At 59.8% G+C, this 20,288-nt stretch overlaps 1 protein-coding gene across 1 annotated transcript in view; it reads right to left on the bottom strand.

Annotated features, from left to right (window-relative positions):
• LOC109382431 (coiled-coil domain-containing protein 187) overlaps positions 1 to 20,288 on the bottom strand; it is a 49,920-nt gene that overhangs the window by 8,290 nt on the left and 21,342 nt on the right. The window contains exons 5-12 of the mRNA XM_019641904.1: positions 19,513 to 19,614; positions 17,887 to 17,982; positions 12,187 to 13,238; positions 11,837 to 11,931; positions 8,324 to 8,913; positions 7,800 to 7,887; positions 3,911 to 4,023; positions 278 to 360 (exon numbers count right to left, since the gene is read on the bottom strand). Of these exons, the coding sequence (XP_019497449.1) occupies positions 278 to 360; positions 3,911 to 4,023; positions 7,800 to 7,887; positions 8,324 to 8,913; positions 11,837 to 11,931; positions 12,187 to 13,238; positions 17,887 to 17,982; positions 19,513 to 19,614 (2,219 nt within the window). The remainder of the gene's footprint in view (positions 1 to 277; positions 361 to 3,910; positions 4,024 to 7,799; positions 7,888 to 8,323; positions 8,914 to 11,836; positions 11,932 to 12,186; positions 13,239 to 17,886; positions 17,983 to 19,512; positions 19,615 to 20,288) is intronic.

Raw genomic sequence — 20,288 nt, 5'->3', positions numbered from 1 at the left:
CACCCCCACCCCCCTGCATGCTCTCCCCACCTGGAGCCCCCGTCTCAGCCAGGAAGGCTGGTGTCCTGGGCCAGTCTGACCGCTGTGCTCTCCGCCCTCCGTCCCTCTTCCCCAGCCTCCCCTGAAAAGCCACAGCTTGAAATCCTACGGTTTCCTGCTTTGGAGCCTCTTCTGCTCAGTCTCAGGGGGACAGGGGTTCCTTCCAGCTCACCCCAAATAGAAGAGGCCTAAAGGGGACATGGCGACCAATCGCCTGACAGAAGGGGACGGGACACACCTTCAGCGACTGGAGAAATCTGAAGGACTTCCGCTGGATGTCAGTGAGGTACCCGGGACGTAGCCCTCCAGGCTCCTGCTGACCTGTGGAGAGCAGGGGAGGGGAACAGCTGAGTGCAGGCCACCCTCGGGCGTGCCCTGCTCAGCATCAGCGCTGGGCACAGAGCGGGGAGTCCAGGCCAACTCATGGGTCTGGGCTGCCTGACCGCACACCAGGCTGCAGCCCCTGGGGAAGGAGACAGACACTGTTGCACGGCCTGGACGTCCCAGACTCCCTCTGCCTGCCCCATCCGTCAGGGCCACACCCCGTGGATCAAAGACCCAGGTCTGCAGAGATGACAGGGGCCAAAACATGCGCTTTGCCTCCAGACAGACCTCACACGTTACGCGTTCACCAGGTGACCTGGAACAACCCACTGGACCGTCAGAGCCTCTGTGGGAAACGGAGTTGCCTGCTCCCTGGCAGTGAGATGACTTAATTAACACGTGCTCTTCAGCAGTGGCTGTTAGCGTCCACTCGTGATGATCGTGGTGGGGGTTGGGGTGGACATCAACGCAGAGGCACAGGTCCTGGGCTGGCCCAGAGTGTGGGAGTGAGACCCTCAGCCTCTCCCCGGGTTAGGAAGTCCCCAAGGGCCGTGGAGGGGACTCTCTTTCCCTCTGGTGGCCCCGAGGCCCAGCTCAGGCCCTGCATGCTGTTGGTGCTCCTGACGCTGCCTCTAGGGGTGACTCCATGGTTGGAGGGGTGGCGAGTGTGCCCTTTCCTCCACCCCCCACCCCCCTTCTTGGCTGGTTCCTGATGAGAGCTGGCAGAGGGGGGCAAGGGCGGTCGGCTCACTCCCTGGGGGCAGGCCCGCTGGTCTGAGGATGGCAGAACCCTCCCGGTGACTCTCCGATGAGCTCCCCGGTCACTGCTGGCGAGCGTGCAGACAACAGCACCCTCTCCTCTGAGCTCTCCTTCCCACGGTTAGAGCGGATGAAGAGCTGGGAAGGATAGCTACCCCAGTTCCTGGGCGTCTCCATGGCAGCTGGGAAACGGGGAGGCACCCGGCCAGATGAGACGCAGGGATCTGGCCACGTAACGTGCACTGAGCATCTGGGGTGCTCGGGGGGCCCTCTCCTCCTTCCAGCCAACTGACCTCCATGAAGACACTTAGGAATTGATTTAAAGTGTCCGTTCTGAGCTGAAGTTCCCTCGAGAAGGGAAAATGCCCTCTTGCTTTGGCTGTGGGGCCCTTCCGAGAAGCTGATGCTATAGAAGGTGCCTGGTCCCCACCAAGCTGGCCGCCGCTGACCTGAGCTCCCGCTGACCCTCCTCCAGGCACCTGAAAGCTTCAGAGGCCGAGGCCCCAGCCCTTCAGCTCGAGGAGGCGGAGCTCCTGGCCACCTCTGGCCGTGCCAGCGTCCCTGACAGGTCACCAGGGAGGCATGGGCTGAGCTCTGAGCTGTGACCCAAGAGAAAGCAAGCTGTCCCTGACAGTGGCGTGGCCCTGGTTGGCCAAGCACCTGGCAGCCCCCAGAGTCACCCCACTGAGCAGAGTGTGACACTGGCTTCACTCCCCAAATCCCTAACGACAATTGGTGAGGAACCCCAAGAACTCAGCACCGCACACCACCCCAAAGTGCCTGGTAGCTGAGCAGCCAGTGACAGGATTTAATAAATGCTGTTATTATGGCTGATGATTATGATGACGACGAGGTGACCTCTCAGTTCTGGGGTCGGGGCGTCATGGCCTCGCACCCCAGTGAGGCTGGCAGGACGCCCGTCCTGGGTGGGAGAGCCACTGAGCACTTTGCTGCCCAACACAGCAGCCGGCGGCCACACGCGCTGCTTCCGTGTACACTTAAATTGAAAGTCACCCTTCAGTCGCAATGGCCATGTTTCATGTCTAGGTGGCTGGCCACATGTGGTTGGTGGCTGCCATATTGGAGAGCTCATAACTGAGAACATTTCCCTCTTCCCAGAAGGTTTTTCTGGACCATGTGGTGCTAGGTATTTCGGTCTAGAAAGTTCTGTTGGGCAGTGCTGGTCGAGGTGTTTGAGACCGGAAAGTTCTATCAGACGGCGCTGTTTCCACTTGTAAACACTGGAGCTGACTGACTCAGAGCCAAGTTTGAGTCCCCACTCTGCCGTTTCCTGGTTGATGATAATGGTGCCTCTGTGAGCATCAGGCTCCTTGTCCACGGTCACGAGGATGGGACCAACCCCTGAGGCCCAGTGAGACTGAGACACCGTGTGTGACACACAGCGCCTGGCCCAGGGGTACTCAGGGTGCCCCCCCACACGACAGGTGTTGTTCCAAGGGCCAGGGCTGCGATGAGAACCAGACCCTCAAGTTCTCGTGGCCCCCAGAGACAGATGCACAAACATGAGAGGGACGGCCATACAGCAGGCCACAACGGTGAGTGGCAGCAGCTGACTCAGCCTGGGTGTTATCTGGGAGGCTTCCTGGAGGCGGTGTCTGACATGAGCCTGGTACAGGCACTTGGGGTTTTGCTCACTGCTTGGTTTCTGGCTACCTGATATTCTGCTCTCAGCCACTCCCCGCAGAAGTGGCTCCGGTTTCAAATGATGCTTCAAGGCTGCCTGTAGCCTCAGGATAAAGAGATCCTGTCAGAGAATTCCAGTCGCACAGCAGACGGGTGGGCCCTGCCCCCGCCATAAAGGCAGCTGGGACTCAGCCCTCTCACGCAGGAGGGACTGAGACCATCGCCCAACCTGCTCCCACCTCCTGGAGAGGAGGTAGCCTGGAGGCAGAGCCAGGGAGAGGAGCAGGTTTTTCTAGAAGGCCTGGCACCTGGTCTGCTCAGCTTCAGCCTGTGGAAGCTGCCAGGCCCCAGCCAACAGCTTGCAGCTGCGCCCAGACCAGACCCTAGAGGCTTCAGGACGGACGTTCTCAGATGGGTGAGGCAGCTCTGCCCAGTGTCCTTTCTCTGGAAGGATTATCAGGTGTGGGTGGGGGGGGTGCAGCCTCCAACCAGTCCCCCCTTTGTCAGGATGTCTGTGACCTGGCCCTTCACCCAGCTGAGAGGCACCTGGGGGTGGGGGCGGCTGCAGAAGGGGCTGCTGGCGTCTTTCTCGTCTCTCCTTGCCCTGGCGCCCAGGCCACCCACTAAATGCTCCCCGAGGGAATGAATTAGTGAAAAAGCTCACGCCATCCAGAACCCTGATTTGTGGTCCACAATTCAGGTATTTTGTCCTTTCAACCAGTGACTGGTGCTTTTCCCTTTGGGATGTCGGGAGGGTGCCCTTCTCTGCCCCAGGCTCTGGTCTCAGGCTCCTCAGCATGGGTTCCAGGCGGGGCTGCCTGCCCCCCTCCCCAGATGCCATACCACCTCCCGGCCCACCATGCATGGCAGACCCAAGTACCGGGAAGGCAGGCAGCTGCGCTGTGCGTCCCTCGGACCAAGTATCAGTCACAACAGAGATGTGGCAAGAGAACAGAGTAAGCATCTGGGACCCAACGCCTCCAAAACACTTTAATACTGAAGCGTGGATGCTCTCCACATAGAAAGGTACCTCTCTACACCCGCAGGACCTCGCTGGAGTATTGGGCAGTGGAAGGGGTCCCCGGAGGAACTCCTTGGCCACCCGACCAGCCAGCCCAGGGCCTGTCCACAGGCTTGCCCTTACCGCAGCTCTGCACGGTCCAGGGCGCGACCAAGTCTGCCCCTCTGGCCGGCGGTGTCTCCTCCAGCCACAGGGAGCCGCAGGTGGGGTCCGGTGGGGCTGGCACCCTGTGTGAGCTGGGGACATGCAAACACACATGTGAGCAGGGTGGAGCAGTGAATATCATGCAGGAGGAGGCAGCTAGCAGGGCTGGGCCTGGGAGTCTGGGCTCCCTCGGCCAGGAGAGCTCTCAGACCCACACTGACCGAGGCAGGAGCCAAAGTCTAAAGACCCATGAGAGATGGGCCTGTGACCAGAGGACCAGGGGGGCTGTGGTGAGCAGGTGGGACCTGAAGATGCCGACACCCGCAGTGTCCCCTAGCTTGGTGGGGCCTCATCTGAGAAGCAATGGCTCGGGGCTCTGCACTCAGACCCAGAGGGCCAGCAGCTCCGCAGGCGCGCGGGCCCCCGAGGCTCAGCTTCCATGGTCACCTAGGGCTGCTGGGGCCGGGACAGAGTGACCTTTGCCATAGGCCACCCCTGCCCTGACGGGCTGCGCTTGTGGCAGCAATGCACACAGCCCGCCTCCCTTCATGTCCCTCCTTAGGGCATATGGCTGTCCTTCCTGGCACACCGCAACCCAGGGCCTGCTCCAGTGACTAAAGATGCCGGCCACACCTGTCGCCATGGAGATGGGGGTAAAAGGGGACTTGGCCCTCCTCCAGCAGCCCGCAGGGGTTTATCAAGCACCTGCTGTGTGCCAGGTGCCCGCCACCCAGCCCCCGTCCCCACAGCTCAGAAAGAGGGAGCAGCCCCTCCCTGTGGCTGAGAGAGAGCTGCTGAGGAGGCCACTGACAGGCCTGGATGACCTGGGGATGCTGGGGTGGGGGCACCCCAGGAGCATGGCCCCATGAAGGGAGAGGAAGGATGGAGTTCCTGCAGGCTCTTCCCCAGGCTCACGCTCGCTCTCTCTTTCCAAGCCCTGAACTTGGGGTGCCAGCTTCACCAAGTGGGTCAACGGACGGCAGAAAGGAGCCATCTCCTCAGAGGCTTAGTTAAAAAGAACGCCATCAATGGCCATAAGCCCGGGTCTCCCTCGGCTATTGAGAGCAGGGTCAGCAAACATTTCCCATAAAGGACCAAACGATAAATAGTTACATTCTGTGGGCCACTTGGTCTCTCTCTGTGGACAGGACTCAGCTCTGCCCTCACAGCATGAAAGCAGCCACTCTCACTATGTAAAAGTGAGCGTGGCCATGTGTCAATAAAACTTGATTTACAAAAATAGGTGGTGGGCCGTGGGGGTTGTGGCGCGCTGACCCCTTGGTCCAGACTTTCTAGGGCAGTTGTCCTGAAACTGCAGTGGACCACAGTGGACCCTGGAGGACTTGTGGAAACACTGACCACGGGCCTCCCCAGTGCGTCACATTGAGGAAGGCTGGGTGGGCCTGGACTCTGCATTTCTAACGAGTTCCCAGAGAATAGCTAAAGCACCAATGGACTAGGGAATGGACCGAGTGGAGAAACCACGGGCTTTTGAGTGCAAGCCCTGGTCTGACCCTTGGCCTGCCCTCCCATGAGCTATGTGACCTGAGCAAAGTCCCTTCTCCTCTCTGAGTCTCAGTTCTCCTGTCTGTAGAATTGGGGTGAGAGCACCTCTCCTGGAGGTGCTAAAAGCTGTACATGAGGTTCGGGGAGCCTGCAGAGAGCGGGGCACCCCCCCCACCTGAGGATGGGGCATCCTGGGGCCCAACCCAGCATCCTTACACACAACGCTGGTGACAGGATGGTCCCCACCCTGCACTGAGCGCTGTGGTCCCAGCAGGGAAAGGATGGGGCAGAGGAGGTCGTCCTACCCCAACTCAGAAACGGGCCTCAGAGGGGAGCTGTGGGTTTCATCCTTGGACCCGGACAGCGGGTAAGGTGACCAGGGGCATCACTGCAAAGCTGCAGCCCTGTGAAGCAGTGGGTGGGACTGCTGTTTAAAAGGAGCAGCCTAGGCACCTTCCCTGGATGCCTCAAGGAGCCAGCAAGCCCCTGGGCCCGATCCCCATGCTCCAGGCACGCTTGTGAATGACTGCCACCTCTGCCTGTAGGGCCTGGTCAGGGCTGCAGGGAGGGGGCAATGCAGTGCCCGGTGAGAAGGCCCAAGGTGGGAATGTCCCAGAGGCCACACGCCCTCCACCCTTCTGCTCTGAGACCTACTGAGGCTGGCCCACGGGGCCTTGCTGGCCATCCGGCAACGGGCTGTACAGATGTAGAGGGTCCACCTTGGAGCCTGGGACCCGGAAGCTAACCTCTGGAGGCAGCCCCAGCCCTTCTGACGGGTAAGTGGGGTGTGTGTGCAAAGAAGTCCAGCCCAATGCTGCCCCCTACTGGCGGCAACAATCCAGTTCCACCAACCGGACTGAGGCTGGACTGTGGGTGGGATGGGGGGCAAGATAAAACTCACCCCAAAGGACCAAACACTCACCTCCCCCCACCATTGAGGTCCAGGAGGGTGGGTGGGGATTCCCGGGGTGATGACCAGGGAGGCATGCAGGCAGGGAAATGTCCCTGGAGGGGAGGGGACGGGTTGAAGCGGTATTGGGAGGGTTACTCCCCCTTCCAGGTGGGTACATCATCTCCCCATTTCCTAGGAGGACTTAGGCTGGCAGGAGCATGTGACTTTGCTCAAGACCAACAGCTCGAAGCACAGGCCTGGGATTTGCACTGGCCCCCCCTCGGGGTCCCCTGGGGCAGCTCCATGTAGAGGGGGTGTCAAGCTCTTTATTCCCAGAGATGAGCCCACCCCCATTTGTATTCCTCACTGCACAGCTGCCCCGACCGCGGTCTCCACCCTCCCTTTCAGCTCTCCACCCTCTAGCCAGCCCCCGAAGTCCCCTAACCCAAGCGCCAAGCTAGGACAGACCAGGAGAGCGGGTGGTGAGGAGCCCCTGGCATCCGTCCCAGGCATTCCGGGTGGGCTCTGGCTGACACTGACAGGGGGCAAGGCCAGCCCCCGGAGACTGCTCACCGGCCTGGCCCCCTCTGGAGCCCCCCTTTCCCTTGGCTCTGGGCTGTCAAGCCTGGGGTCCTGGAGGATGTGGGAGACGGCTGCCTGGGGAGGGGCTGCTGCCCCAGGGTGCTTCAGTCCCAGGGCAGACAGGTGAGAAGGGCCAGGGTGGGACGGACGCCCCTCCTGAGAGGGAGTCAGGGCTGAGAGGGGCTGAGGGCACAGAACAGGGACACAGGCTATTGGGGGGACATGAGCTGGAGGACAGAGGGACAGGAAGTGACAGCAAGTGGACCAGTGGGGAGCATGGCTGGGGCTGCAGGCTCTGGGGTCCTGGGGTGAGGGTGGGGACCGCAGAAGGTCCCGAAAACCAAGCCTTGGCTGGTCTTCTATGTGCAACTGGGTCCCGTGTCCCCTGGGAAGACACCTGTGTGAAGTGGTTCCCAGAGAAGGTCACAGCGGTGCTGGACGTGGAAGCCACAAGAAGGTGCAAGGGTCTGTGGACTCAGACACGGACGTGGGACATGGATGGGGGACAGCCTGCATCAATGTCCCCGGGACATGATCAGCCTTCCAGTCACACCAATGACACAGGAAAGTGTGGCCAACAGTGTCTCCCTGGGGCCCAGAGCCAATGCAGGGAGGGTGGAGGGGAGTGCAGCCCAGGCTGCTGGCTCATCAGCAGGGCCCTGAGTCAGAGGCCCACTGCGCCCGAGAGCCACTGCGTGAACAGGGCCTCCTGCCCTGCCTGGCCAGTGTCCCAGCCAGCACAGGTGGGTCAGGAGCTATGTCACTCCCGTCAGGCCTGGGTACATCCAGACTCCTGGCCCTGGCCAGTGTGGGCCGTGCGCTGGGTGCATGAGAGGCAGCTGCACTGCTAGCAGCACGTCCCAGACGCACGGGGTGCTCGTGGCTTACCTCCCTGCGAAGGGGCGAAGGGCCTGGAATGAAGCTGTGTTTCTCGCCAGCCACTCATCCAGCTCCAAACGTCCAGCATCCATGAAACCTCGGAGAAACGGGCACCAGGACTTTGTTTCCCAGGCGTCAGCATGAGGGGAGGGGCTGCCGATAGTTGGGGAACGAGGGAGGGGCCCCCACCCCCTCGGTGCCTCGCCCAGGTGCTTCATCCTGCTTTCTTGCCCGTCTTCGGGAAGCAGAGCAGGGAGGTGTCAGGCACATAAGCCTTGGGACCAGGCTGCACCCCTCCTCCAGCCAGAGACAAGACGGTGACAGCAGCTGTGGCTGACGGAAAATTTAGAATGTGCCATTTGCTGTGCCAGGATGGTCACCTCAGTCACCTCCTCAAGTGGCCTGGACAACAACTGTTGTATTGTCACTATATTTATTTTTAGGGGGAAGAAACTGAGGGGCAGGGAGAAAGTGGGGTTTTCTTGGCCATCAATGGGGCTGGCAGTCACCTATGGCCCAGGTGCTGGCCCTACCTCGGGGCTTGCTGGCGAGATGGTCCCTCGAGCTCACGCTCCGCCGTGCCTCCCAGCTGGGGCTCCACCGTGGCGTCTCTTTGTCCAGTAAGCAGGTGGGAGAGAGAGGCTCCTGGGCCTGCATGTCTGCCCAGTCCCAGGGAGCCCCTCTGTCCCCACTGGGCACCAAACCTCCAGGGCAGGCTAGGGCTCCAGATGTGGTGGCCACAGGCACGGAGCTGGGGCGCGAGGGCAGAGTGTCCAAGACCAGGTCCCCGAGAGTGTCCGCTGCCTCAGACCTGAGCAGCTTGGCGGTCAGGATGTCAATCCGCTGCTTCAGGATGTTGGCCATGGTCTCCAGCGCCTGCAGCCGGGCCTGCTTGTACCGGAAGTGCAGGGGGCCTGGCGTGCCGAGGCGCTCGGCCTCCTTGGGGTCCAGGTAGATGCACAGACCCGGGCATGGGGCATGGGTGGTCAGGCCCTGGAGCTTCGGGGGTCCCAGAGAGCCCCTGGAAGATGTCAGCAGGCGAGTGCCATCCCAGCCTTCCTGGGGGCCCCCCGTCTCCAGGGTCTTGGCACAACTCAAGGCTCTATTCAAACACAGGCAGAAGCTGCAGGGAGAGGGTGCGGAGGGTCAGGCCTAATGCCACGTCTCCAACGGCGTGTGTGAAACATGCACATGCAGGGATGGGCGCAGCAGCGGCGTCTGTGACAGACCCAGGACCTAGTCACAGAGTCTGTTTACGGCCGCGAGACTGGATACAGAGCATCCGCGCATGACTATTAGCAAGAAAAGGACGACTGGCGATATTTCTTGGATGTGACGCCCAAAGCACAGGCGACGAAAAAACTGACAAATTGCACTGCTTCAAAATTGAAAATTTCTGCACCTCAAAGGACACAATCAACAGCATGAAAAGGCAGCCCAAGGAATGGGAGATCTTTACCAACCATCCATCTCACAAGGGTTAAAACCTAGAATATGTAAAGAACACCTACAAATCAACAACAAAACCCCAAAGAAGCTGGTTAAAAATGGGCAAAGGACTTGAACAAGCATGAGAGATACCACCTCACACCCATTATCATGGTGTGATTGTAAAACACACCAGAAAACGACAAGTGTTGGTGAGGATGTGGAGAAACTGGAAGCGTGTCCAGCGCCGGTGGGAATGGGAAGTGGTGCCGCCATGACGGAAGGCGGTATGGCGGCTCCTCCAACAGTTAGACACAGAGCCACCATGTCACCCAGCAACCCCACGTCTGGACATTTATCCAAAAGAAACGAAAGCAGGGACTCGAACAGGTTTTCATACCCTCACGTTCACAGTTGCACTTATTCACGAGAGCTAAAATGTGGGAGCAACCCCTGTGTCCACTGACAAAGGACCGGATAAACCAAACGGGGTCCCTACACACGGTGGAGTGTCACTCAGCCCTGAAAAGGAAGGAGGTCCTGACACCCGCTACCACGTGGATGGACCCTGGGGACACTGAGCTCAGTGAAATGAGCCCGTCACAGAAGGACAAGTCCTGTAGGTCCCCCCACACACACAGGAGGTCCCCAGAGGAGTCAGATCAACAGACACAGGAAGTAGCTGGTGGGGGCCGGGGCTGGGGAGGGGGTGGGAGTGAGTGTTTAATGGGGACAGAGGGTTACTTTGGGGAGATGAGAAAGTCCTGGAGATGATGGAGGTGGTGGCCGCACAACAGTGTGACTGCGCCTAGTGCCACTGAGCTGTGAACTTAAAACTGGTGAAGATGGTCCATTTTCTGTGTATTTTCCCTAAATTTTTTTAAAGTGAAAAAGAAAGCACACAACTAAGCAAGAAGGAGGACCGCAGCCTCCTGCAGCCACAGGAATGACCCTAGCATGGTGTCAAGACATCCAGGACCCTCCATTGGCCTTTCCGTTGAAGGTGGGGTGGCCCTTGGGGGTATTGCCAGTTTCTCGGTCCAGGGGTGGGTTACACGTGTGCTCAGCGTGTGAACGTCCATTGAGCGGCACACCCAGGACCTGGTCCTTGTCGGGATGTCACCAGATGTCAACTTTAAAAAGTTTTCAAATGCAGGCCCCTGGGCTGCCCTGTGGACCCAGAATCTGGGGAGCAGCCCAGGAATGTACACTTTTAAGACAAAAGGGAGGGCCGGCTGAGTGGCTCAGTTGGTTAAGAGCTCGCTCAAGAGTTTGAGCTCTGAGCAACAGTGGTTCGAGTCAGCCCGAGCTGAGCAGCCGTGAGCTGCCAACAGGTGGCGGGATGGCTCAGCTAAAAAAAAAAAAAAAAAGACAAAAGGGAGCCAGACAGAGAAACTTCTAGGGGCCAGGGGAGGGGTCTCCATCCCACCTGGGGTGTGAGGTGTTGCAAAGAGGACTGGGAGCTGAGCAGCCAGGGGGTCCACCCGAAGCCCCCTCCCAAGCATGGACTGCCAAAGATGCATCCAGGACCAGGTCGGGAGCGAGCCAGGGTAGGAGGCACCTGGTGGGTGGCATCTTGAGGGGGCCCCTCCTCAGCCTCCTGCCACGAGCTTCCTCCTCAGCCTGACTCTGAGCTCCTTGTCACACCTCCCTCCCCGCTTCCTTGAGCAGCTGGCACTGTCCTGAGGCCCACGTGGCATTCCACAGAGCCCTTCCCGGGTGAGGGCAAGCGCTGGGAAGGTGGCCTTAGTGAGAGGTAACGGTCTAGCCTCCCAGGCAAAGTGGGGGGAGGTCTTTCAACCCTGTGCTTCCAGGTGCTGTGGGGGTGGGGGCTTGTGGACAGCTGCCCCAGCAACATTAGAACACACGGTAGTAAAAATAAAACAAAAACAAAAGCAAGGGAGGAAAAACCCAGAAAATAAGTGTTGGCAAGGACGGGGAGAAACTGGGCTCCGACACTGCCGGCAGGAGGCAAAACGGTATGGCAGTTCCCCCAAAAGTTAGGCGTAGCGTTACGTGGCCCGGCAATGCCACTCCTAGCATCTACCCAAGAAATGTCCGGACCATTCACTCTCAGCAGCTCTGTTCACAACAGCCCCGGGGGAACACAGCCCAAGTGTCAGTCCACTGCCCGTGCATGAACCAAGTGTGTCCCAGACAGCGGGACAGTGCGGGGCCACAAACAGAAACGACGTCCACGCACACGCTACAGCGGGATGAACCTAGACGACGTGCTCAGTGCCAGAAGCCAGACACCACAGGCCGCGTGTGGTAGGGTCCCTTTATATGAAATGTCCAGGTGACTCCAGAGACGGAAGGCAGGCTGGGGACGGGAGAGGCTGGGGGAGGAATGGGGAGTCACTGCTAATGGGGCGGGGTTTCCTTTGGGTGATGAAAGGTTCTGGAACTGGACAGAGGTGCTAGTCATGCAATATTGTGAATGTGCTCAACACCACTCAAGAGTTCACATAGAAATGGTGAACTTGATGCGATGGGAATGTCACCCCAATGGATTCTCAGGCTCTGTGCAGCACTGGGTGAGGAAGCTGCCCTGCCCCCAGGAGCCCCACCCAGGAAGTGCAGCTCCTCCTCCCCTCCCCCACCACCTGCACACCCACCTGCCCGGGGCCTCCTGGTCCCCCAGCACCATGCCGGAAGTCACCTTGCTCCACTGCAGCATGGGCGAACCCAGGTTCCCAGGGGCCTCCAGGTCCTGAAACAGAGGAGAACGCAGTCAGAGCCCCACTCCGGGCCAGAATACCGGCATCCTGTCCAGCCTCAGAGCTGGCCCCGGCCTCCACGGAGGTCTCAGGCTGGACTCCTCGAGGTCCCCTCTTTAGGGACTGGACAAAGGCAATGGGGTCCCTCCAGAGCCCCACTGTACCTAGGGAGGCAGACATTTGGGGACTCGGGGAACGGGAGGCAGTGGCCAAGCTGGCCAGCACCCCATCTGCACCCCAGTGCATACCCGGGACTGTGCAGAATGTGGGACAAAAGTCACGATGCCGGGGGTTGTCTGGGAGACCACGGGGAAGGCTTTGCTGGGGATCACTCTGCCAGGGTCAGCTCTGCCCAGGACGGCCTCCCTCTGCTTCCTGTAGACGTCCTGCAGCCGCTGGTTTCTCAGCTCCAGTGCCCGCATGGCCTTGGCCTTCTCCTCCAGGGCCTGCTGCCTCCGTGCCAGCGTCTTCTGGCGCATGAACTCCCGCAGGCACTCGAAGCTGTAGGGGTGGCCCAGGAACCCCCGGAGCTTCGGGCAGGGGGCCGGTGGCCGGGCCTCCTTCTCCTCCCCAGGTGCGTTCTGAGGGGCGCTCCGGGTGGGCCTCGGCGAGGTGTGCTTCGCTCCCGAGGGCGTCAGGAGGGAGCCTCTGTCCTTGGACGGGGTGCCAGCCCTCTGTGTGAAGGAGGCGCTCCGGGGCCACTGGGCGGGAGGGCTTGGCCTTTCCAGAGGGTTCCATGGTCCTCGGGCAGGGGCCTCCCAGTCTTCACAAGCAACCCGGGTCCTCTGCCCAGCTGAGGCGCTCCAGGGCCGCGAAGGGAAGTAGGTCAGCCTTTCAGGGGGGCTCCTGGGTCTCTGGAAGGAGGATTCCCATCCTTGGGCTGACCTTGCCATCTGCGGATAGGACCCCCACCTGGCCAAGGTGCTCCCATCCCTCTCTAAGGAGGGGTGCGTCCCCTCCATTGTGGCCGGAGAACTCTTTGAGAAGGATCCCCGCACATTGGGGGCACTCCGGGGGCCCTGGTGCCTCCTCCCTGTCAGATCCCGTGGCCACGGATTCGATGGCCGGCGCTCCTGCCCTCCCCTGAGCTGCCGGTCTTGGGCCAACTCCAGCCCTGCCTGGATTTGCTGGCGGAGTTCTCTAAGGATGGCCATGGCAGACTGGATGGTCGCGGGCTGGTTGCAGGAAGCCAGGCTGGGTGTGCTGGCAGGCACCTGCGAGTCACTGCAGACAGAGGCTGGACTGGGCATCCGGAGACGCACTGGGGAGCTCTCAGCAGCTCCAACTTTCTTGCTGTCTCCTGCAAAGACAGGTAGTCACAGGGGCAGCAGGACCTGCTGGGTTCAGGGAGGAGCAGAGCCAGCTCCCCTCCCAGAGGCGCCCGTGCTCCTGCTCCAGGGAGACCCCTCTTGGCCTCTGCACTCATCATCAATTCAAGGAAGCCCTCAGGGACAGGTGCCACGTCTGTGTGACTCGAGGCTGTGCCTGGGCATCTGGTGGGAGTCCCTGCTGGCTCTCACCCTGTGTTCCCTAAATTGGGGAAACCTAGATGGCTGTACCCTGTCTCCCAGGGGCCAAAAGGTTGGCTCTCAGGGGCAGAAATTCTGTTGTTAGGCTTTTAAACATAGTGGTTTCCCAAACTCTCCCGTCTGATGGCAGTTTGGAGGGCGTTTGACAGGGCGCTGGGCGAGAGGCGCTGCTCCCGCACCCCGATGACACCTCCTTCCCAGGCAGCCTGGGGACCTGGACTCTCTCCCTCTGTGACCACCCCCAGATGCCACAGCAGAGCAGGGTGGAGCCCAAGGCGGAGGCACAAGGTACCTAATTCTGCGGTTGGGGCCGGGTCCCTTGAGGGTGCCTTGCTCTGGAGCCTGGGGAGGGCGGGAAGGGGCCCAAGCAGCACCCTCGCCAGAGCTCGTCCTCTCCTCCAGGCGTAAACACCAACCAACTCAGAATCTTAAACAGAGAAAACATGCAGCCTGGGCCGAGGCCCTCAAATGCAGCCCAGATGGGGAGGTTGGCGGCTCTACAGCCCAGGAGACCAGTTCGCGTGCTCCCAGAGGGGCTCGGGGAGAAATCCCCCTGGTCCAGGCCCCTCTGGGGCAGAGCCACACCGTCAGCCACCGGCCAGCCAGAGGCAGGGCTGAGTCCTCGGATGACCTGACTTCTCTGACTCTCTGTCTCTTCTTCAGTAAACAGGGAAAATAAAAGCCATTTCCTATGGCTTTGTCTATAAAACCTCAACACAGGCTCAGGCACGTGGCATGTGCTCAGTAAATGCTGGCTAATAATAATAATAATAATAATAATAATAATAATAATAATAAGCCACCAGACAACAGTGCTCATTTGCACTGAGCTGAAGTAAGTTAATCTGTTTTTAAGCAGATGAGACTCGATGAATGACAACAGGGGGATCAACAGAGATGCCTAGGCTGGCAGGATGAGGGGTCCTAGAGAGTGCAGCCCAAACAAACTTTCTTTAGTAACTGTTGTCACACAATAAACATCATTTATCAAGGTTTTACTTCATAATCCCGGGTTACACTCACCAAATGCCAATATCAGCCCCCGATCATTACAAACCCCATCCACGAGGGCCCCGGCGGAGGCAGGAGGCAGCTGCCAGACTGTAACTCACACATTCACACACACACACACTCACACACGCACACACACACATTCACACACTCACACACTCTCACGCACACACACGCACACTCACACACACATACTCACACATGCACGCACACTCACACTCACACATTCACACACACGCACACTCACACACACGCATGAATGCACACAGAGACCCACACAGGCACCCACGCACACGCACACACACGCTGCCCCTCCCCCGGGGCCAGCCCAGCGCAAACCACGGGGAAACAAGACAGCCCAAGCCAAAACTTGCCCTGCCCCTCGGGCATTTCTGCCAAGTGATGGTGCCTTACAGCAGAGACTATCCAGAGAGCTGACCACCCGGGGACAGGTGACCAGGGAGGGTCAGGGTCTCCCTAGCAACATGGCCCCTGGACATGGTCCCCTCCCAACAGCCCAGATCCAGAGCATCAGCCTCAGGCCTGAAGCTGCCGTTCCAGGAAGGGGAAGAGACCACACAGACCCATGCCCTCCAGAAGGCACCCCCCCTCCCCAGGAAGGACCCCTGAGGACACACCCAGCCCACACCTCTCTGGGCCAGGACACCAAAACCCTGCTTTCTTTAAGTCACATCCTTCATAAAGCCATGCTCCTCTAGGAACTGTCCCCCAGGGCTACGTCCCCATAAGGCATGCCCCAATAGGACTGACTGGGAGGCCACCTCCTCTCTAGGACACTCTAACAGCCCCCTCCCAGGGCCATGCCTTCCAGCCCCTGGCTCCTGGGGACACCAGAGGTTAAGAGCTTGGTCTTAGGAGTCCCAGGCCTGGGCTTAAATTCAGGCTCTGCTCATCACTAGCTGTGGACCTTGGGCAGGTGACGTAAGTTCTCTGTGCCTCAGTTCCCCATCTGTGAGCATCTCCCCACAGAGCCACACAGGTGAAAAAGCGGTCACTACCACTACAGGAGCTGGGCCTGGAAAGGTCAGGGCAGAGTCGAAGGCCAGGGCTGAGGCCAGGACTGCCCACCAGGCCCCCTCTGGCTTCTGAACGGGACCAGGCGCACCCCTGGGTCCTGCACACATGAGCCCCCTCCCTCCGCTGGGGCACTGGGTGGGGCGCCTGGTGGGGAGGGGCTGCTGTGGCCGGGCCCCACGCCCCCCCACCCGCAGGCCCCTCCTTCGCCCGGGCTCAGCTTCCGCAGCAGCTCGCCAGAGGGTGCAGGTCAATAAATGGGTCCTGATGGGCACATTTTTTCTTCCGCTGAGCAGTTTAATGGCAATTAATTTTTTTACGAGAGGATTTTTAATCTGTGGAAATGGATGAAGTCCCCAAGTGCCCTGTCAGAGTTCCAGGGCCGACCTAATCTATGATAAAAAATGCAAAGTGAGGTGATATAATCTGAAATTAAATATCGGGCTTCATTTTCCTCCGGCCGGATGGATGAATATTTTATAACTATTGTGATTTAATTTTTTGTTAACTACAGCAAATTTCTAATTCATCCAATTCCCAAGTCCTGTGACTCTGACCTCTGAGCCCACACTCATCTCTCCTTAGCCAGCTGTGACTTCGTCACTGACAGAAACTAATGGTCAGCGCCATCGGGCTGACACAGTGGTTACGATGATGAATGCGGCCCGTAGCGCGCCCTTTGACCCCGTGTCAGGCAGAAAGCAGGTCATTTTTCAAGTGAGCCATTAAAATAAAACAAACCAAAAAGATGAGGGAGGGGGCAGGCAACGATGCAGAAAATTGATATATTTTGTGCATTTTCAGTGGACCTTCCAGAACCTTCTCTGTGTCTCCCAGCATCCCTCACTCTCCGGTGGTAGTGGAGGTTCTCTCACCAGCTGACTGAGTGCGTCCGCCCCGGCACACGCAGCCCTGCCCGAGCTTCCCCACCTCACTCAGGGCCCAACAAGCAAGGCGTGGACCAGGAAGTGTGGTGACATGGGGCACAGCACACACCGTCCACTCCCCATCAGGACTGTCATCTCATGCCATGGGGGAAACTGAGGCATGGGGGTGCACGGGAGCAGCTCAAAAGCTGCACCCAAGCTCCGAGTACTCTTAGACTAAGGGTCCTGCAGAGTCGGCCTCAGTCCCACTGGGTAGGGGTTCTTCCCACGTGGGGGGCTCTCCGTGGTGTCCCCAACCCCCTTGGTACAGTGGTCCCAGAGCCCAGACCTGGAGGGCGGGCCTTGAGGAGGTACCAGGCATGGCCTCAAGTAGGCACTGCTCGACCCTCTCAGGCAAGGAGCACAGGCCTGGAGCAGGACGGGTCAGGGCCCAGCCCTGGCTCGCCTGTGTTGCACCCCTCTGAGCCTCAGTTTCCTCATCTACAAAATGTGAGCGAGCCAGCCACCTCCGAGGAGATGCCTGTAGAGTGCCTGGCATACACCAAGCTGGGCACTGAGCATGGCGCACTCACTCGGCCGCCGAGAGCGTTCTCGAGGAACATCCCAGAGGATGCTGCCTCCTTGGTCCCCACAAACCCACATGCAGCCTGAGGGCAGGGGTCCCTCTCAGGTTCATCCCACAAGCTCCACAAACCATACCCAGGCTGGCACCAATGCCCGTGAGGCCCCGAATTAGGAAATTCTCTGTGACTGCCAGCCCACCACCAAGACCACTTAACAGAACTCTGCCATCATCACACAAATGCTCGGCTGCGAGGCGGCACCAAGTCCCCAAAGGGGTCAGGGAAAGGACACTGCCCAAGGCATTACTCACCACCAGCGCTCAGGTGGGCTTGCTGCCTGAAATTCTCACTCCCAAACCAGGCCATAGGGAAGCTCATGTCCTCAACCAGACTTCCCGCGGCCGAAGGTGGCAAAACCCTGACAGCCCTGTAAGTGAGGCCGTGCAGCAAAACGCAGACCCATCTGTCAGCCACACACGCCACGGGCTGCCCACCGTCACACACGCCTGTCAAAGTGCCAGTGCGCTGCGAGTGGCAGGCGGAAGGCGTGCTGAAGCGAGGCCGAGTGCGTGTGTGCCTTTAGGTCGCTCCAGGGGTGGGACGGATGCACACGGGCATTGGCAGACTTCCTCTTCATCACAAGGGATGGCCCCCTGCATGGGCGGGACCCCCCTGCTGCTCAATGGTGGCCAGATTACACTTACCTGAGATGCAGACCCCAACGCTGCCCCTCCTCCGTGCATGGAGACCCCCCCCACCAAGCTCAGCCCCACAGGTCCCAGGTGCCCCCCCTGAACCCTGTGCACATGGGGCTCCAGGCGGCCGCTGGCCACCAGCCATCCTGGCACCGTGCGCCCACCTAGTGAGCCAGACGGTGAGCTCACATCCCCCAGCCCTGCCAGCCCCACGTGAGCCAACCTTACCCTTGTCTCTGGTAGTTCTTTTGGGGGTGGGCGACCTGGGGGCCTTCTCTCTTTTGTAAGAACTACTTTTCGGCCTTTTGGTTTTCTCCCGTGGAGCTTCAGGAGAGGAGAGGAGAGGAGAGGGGTGTGAGGGGGAGACGGTGGGCAGTAACAACACACAGGGGCTCCCCGGCCGGGCCCCCTGGAGTGTCAGGGCAGTCCCATCTGTTCCCTGCTCACGCACACCAGCGTGGGCAGCTAAGCGAGGGGCAGGTCGGGCGGCACACATGGCTGTCCGACCCTTTGCTGGGGATCCCCCTGCAGGACTGGGCATGCCACCCCCTCCTGCATGGCACACCCTGACTGTGCCCAAATTCCCAGTGTCTGGTGGCCGACAGCCCCTGAGAATAGGAACAGCCTCGCATCTGGTCTCCCGCACCCAGCTCCAGCTCAGGGATGGGCCATGGCACTCGTGTTTGTCGAATGAATAAATGACTGAATGGGTCCACAGGTGAACCCTTCACATAGCAGCTGGCTACACTGAACAACAAGGCGGGGAACGAGTGAGAGCCGGGGTCAGAGGGGCCTTTGTACAGCTGGGTCTACCCCTGGCAGAACGGTGGGGGAACATGGAGACTCAGAGCGGGCAGAGGTTGTCCAAGTCCCATGGTGAGCGCAGTGGCCCACCGGGGTGGAAAGCCAGCCAGTGACTGAGAGAGTGGGCCAAGCCCACCATGTCCCCACGTAGCTAGAGGCACATGGGACAAACTGACCCAAAGGACTCCCCAGGCCTCCAGTGTGACTGGGTCTTGGCCATGGCCTGTCACTTAGTCCTCAGTGCCCTGACCCTGCTGGCAAGAGGGGCCTCAAGACCCGGGGCCACACCTAAGGCCGGATACTATGTGATCCACTCACAGGAGGTCTCCTCCTCCATCTCCCCATCCTGCCTCGGAGCCAGCCTGCCCAAGCCACCCCACCCTGGCTCTCTGCCTAATGCCGCTGCCCTCTGGCCCCCAGGAGAAGCTCCCGTCCATCTGCGTCTCCATCCTCACCCCGCCCATCTGTGGAGTGAATGAATGAGCCAAACCCTAGTGGCTGCCTTGGCCCCTGGGCCCTTCCCCACCTGTCTGGAAGTCTGCCGACCCACTGCCAGCCCTTCAGCACCTCCTGAGCAAGGCAGGGCTGTGGCATGGCAGGGCCATCTGGGGAACAGGTGGGCAGCGCTTCCGGTCTGTAAGGTGGAACAGCAAACCTAGGGGCTGCAGGACCTCTGTGGCTGCCATGTGGCCGTGCAGGAAAGACCTCAACGCTCTGTGCGGCACATCTCGGTGAGGAGATGCCCCTGCCCAGGTCCCTGCCCTCTGAGCCCCAGCCTGCCCTGCAGGGCCTGCCTGGATCCCTTCCCTGCTGGGAGGCACAAGGTTAGAAGAGCAACTAGGTCCAAATCTTGGCTCTGCCCCTTCCTGGCTGGGGTCCCCTCAGATCCTGTGCCCTCATCTGTGCGTGGGGATTAATAATTGAGCCAGTCACATGGGGTAAGAGAGAAGCTGCATGGAGAATGCTGGAGCCAGAACTGTGCTGCCCACACCGTGGCCTGAGCATCTGACTGGGGTGCCAGGGTGGTTGGCCCCAGAGCCACTCACTCACTTGATGCCTGTTGCTGGGAGACCCTGGAGGGCTCACGCCACCGCTGGCCAAGGACGGCCTTGTCTTCAACTCCATGCTCAGCCGCACTCAGGATGCCTAAGCCTGGAGCAGAGTGTAAAGGGGGCATTGTGAGGAGAAGGACTCATGAAATCTCCAGGAAAAGTCCCCGTTGGACAGCCACTTAAAAGCCTTTCAACACAGCGACTTTGCCTGAGGCCGCAGGCCGAGTGCATCCAGGGGCCAACCCGAGTACGCGGTGCTAAGCTGGATGGAGGTGGGCTGGTGGTGGTGCCACCGTGTTGCAGTCTGGCTTCGCCCAGCCGGTGTTGAGCTGGGCCCTGAGGGCCTCAAGCTGGGCACTGCGTGCTGCTTGGACCATGCAGCACAGTAAAGGGCTGTCAAAACATGTGCACAAAGTCCCACTTTTGCAAAGAGAAAAATGACTTAGAGGGATGCCCCCCTGAAGTGTTAACCAGGGCAGTTGTGGGGAGGAGGGGCACACAGGGAATGGCTAGCATTTTCGTTTCATTTTTCATGTTTTGCAGATGTGCTCAGATACACAGGTGGTGTCCCTTCCTTTACAAAAAAAGTCACAGAAGGACAAATACTGTAGGACCCCACTCACATACGAGGTCCCCAGAGGAGTCAGATTCACAGAGACAGGAAGTAGCCCGTGGGGCCCGGGGCTGGGGGAGGGGTGGGAGTGAGTGTTTAATGGGGACAGAGGGTCAGTTTGGGGAGACGAGAAAGTCCTGGAGATGATGGAGGTGGTGGCC

The sequence above is a fragment of the Hipposideros armiger genome, unplaced genomic scaffold, assembly GCF_001890085.2.
Source record: "Hipposideros armiger isolate ML-2016 unplaced genomic scaffold, ASM189008v1 scaffold_3, whole genome shotgun sequence".
NCBI lineage: Eukaryota > Metazoa > Chordata > Mammalia > Chiroptera > Hipposideridae > Hipposideros > Hipposideros armiger.
Note: the sequence above shows the minus strand (reverse complement) of the source record. Positions and strands in the feature narration are given on the sequence as shown.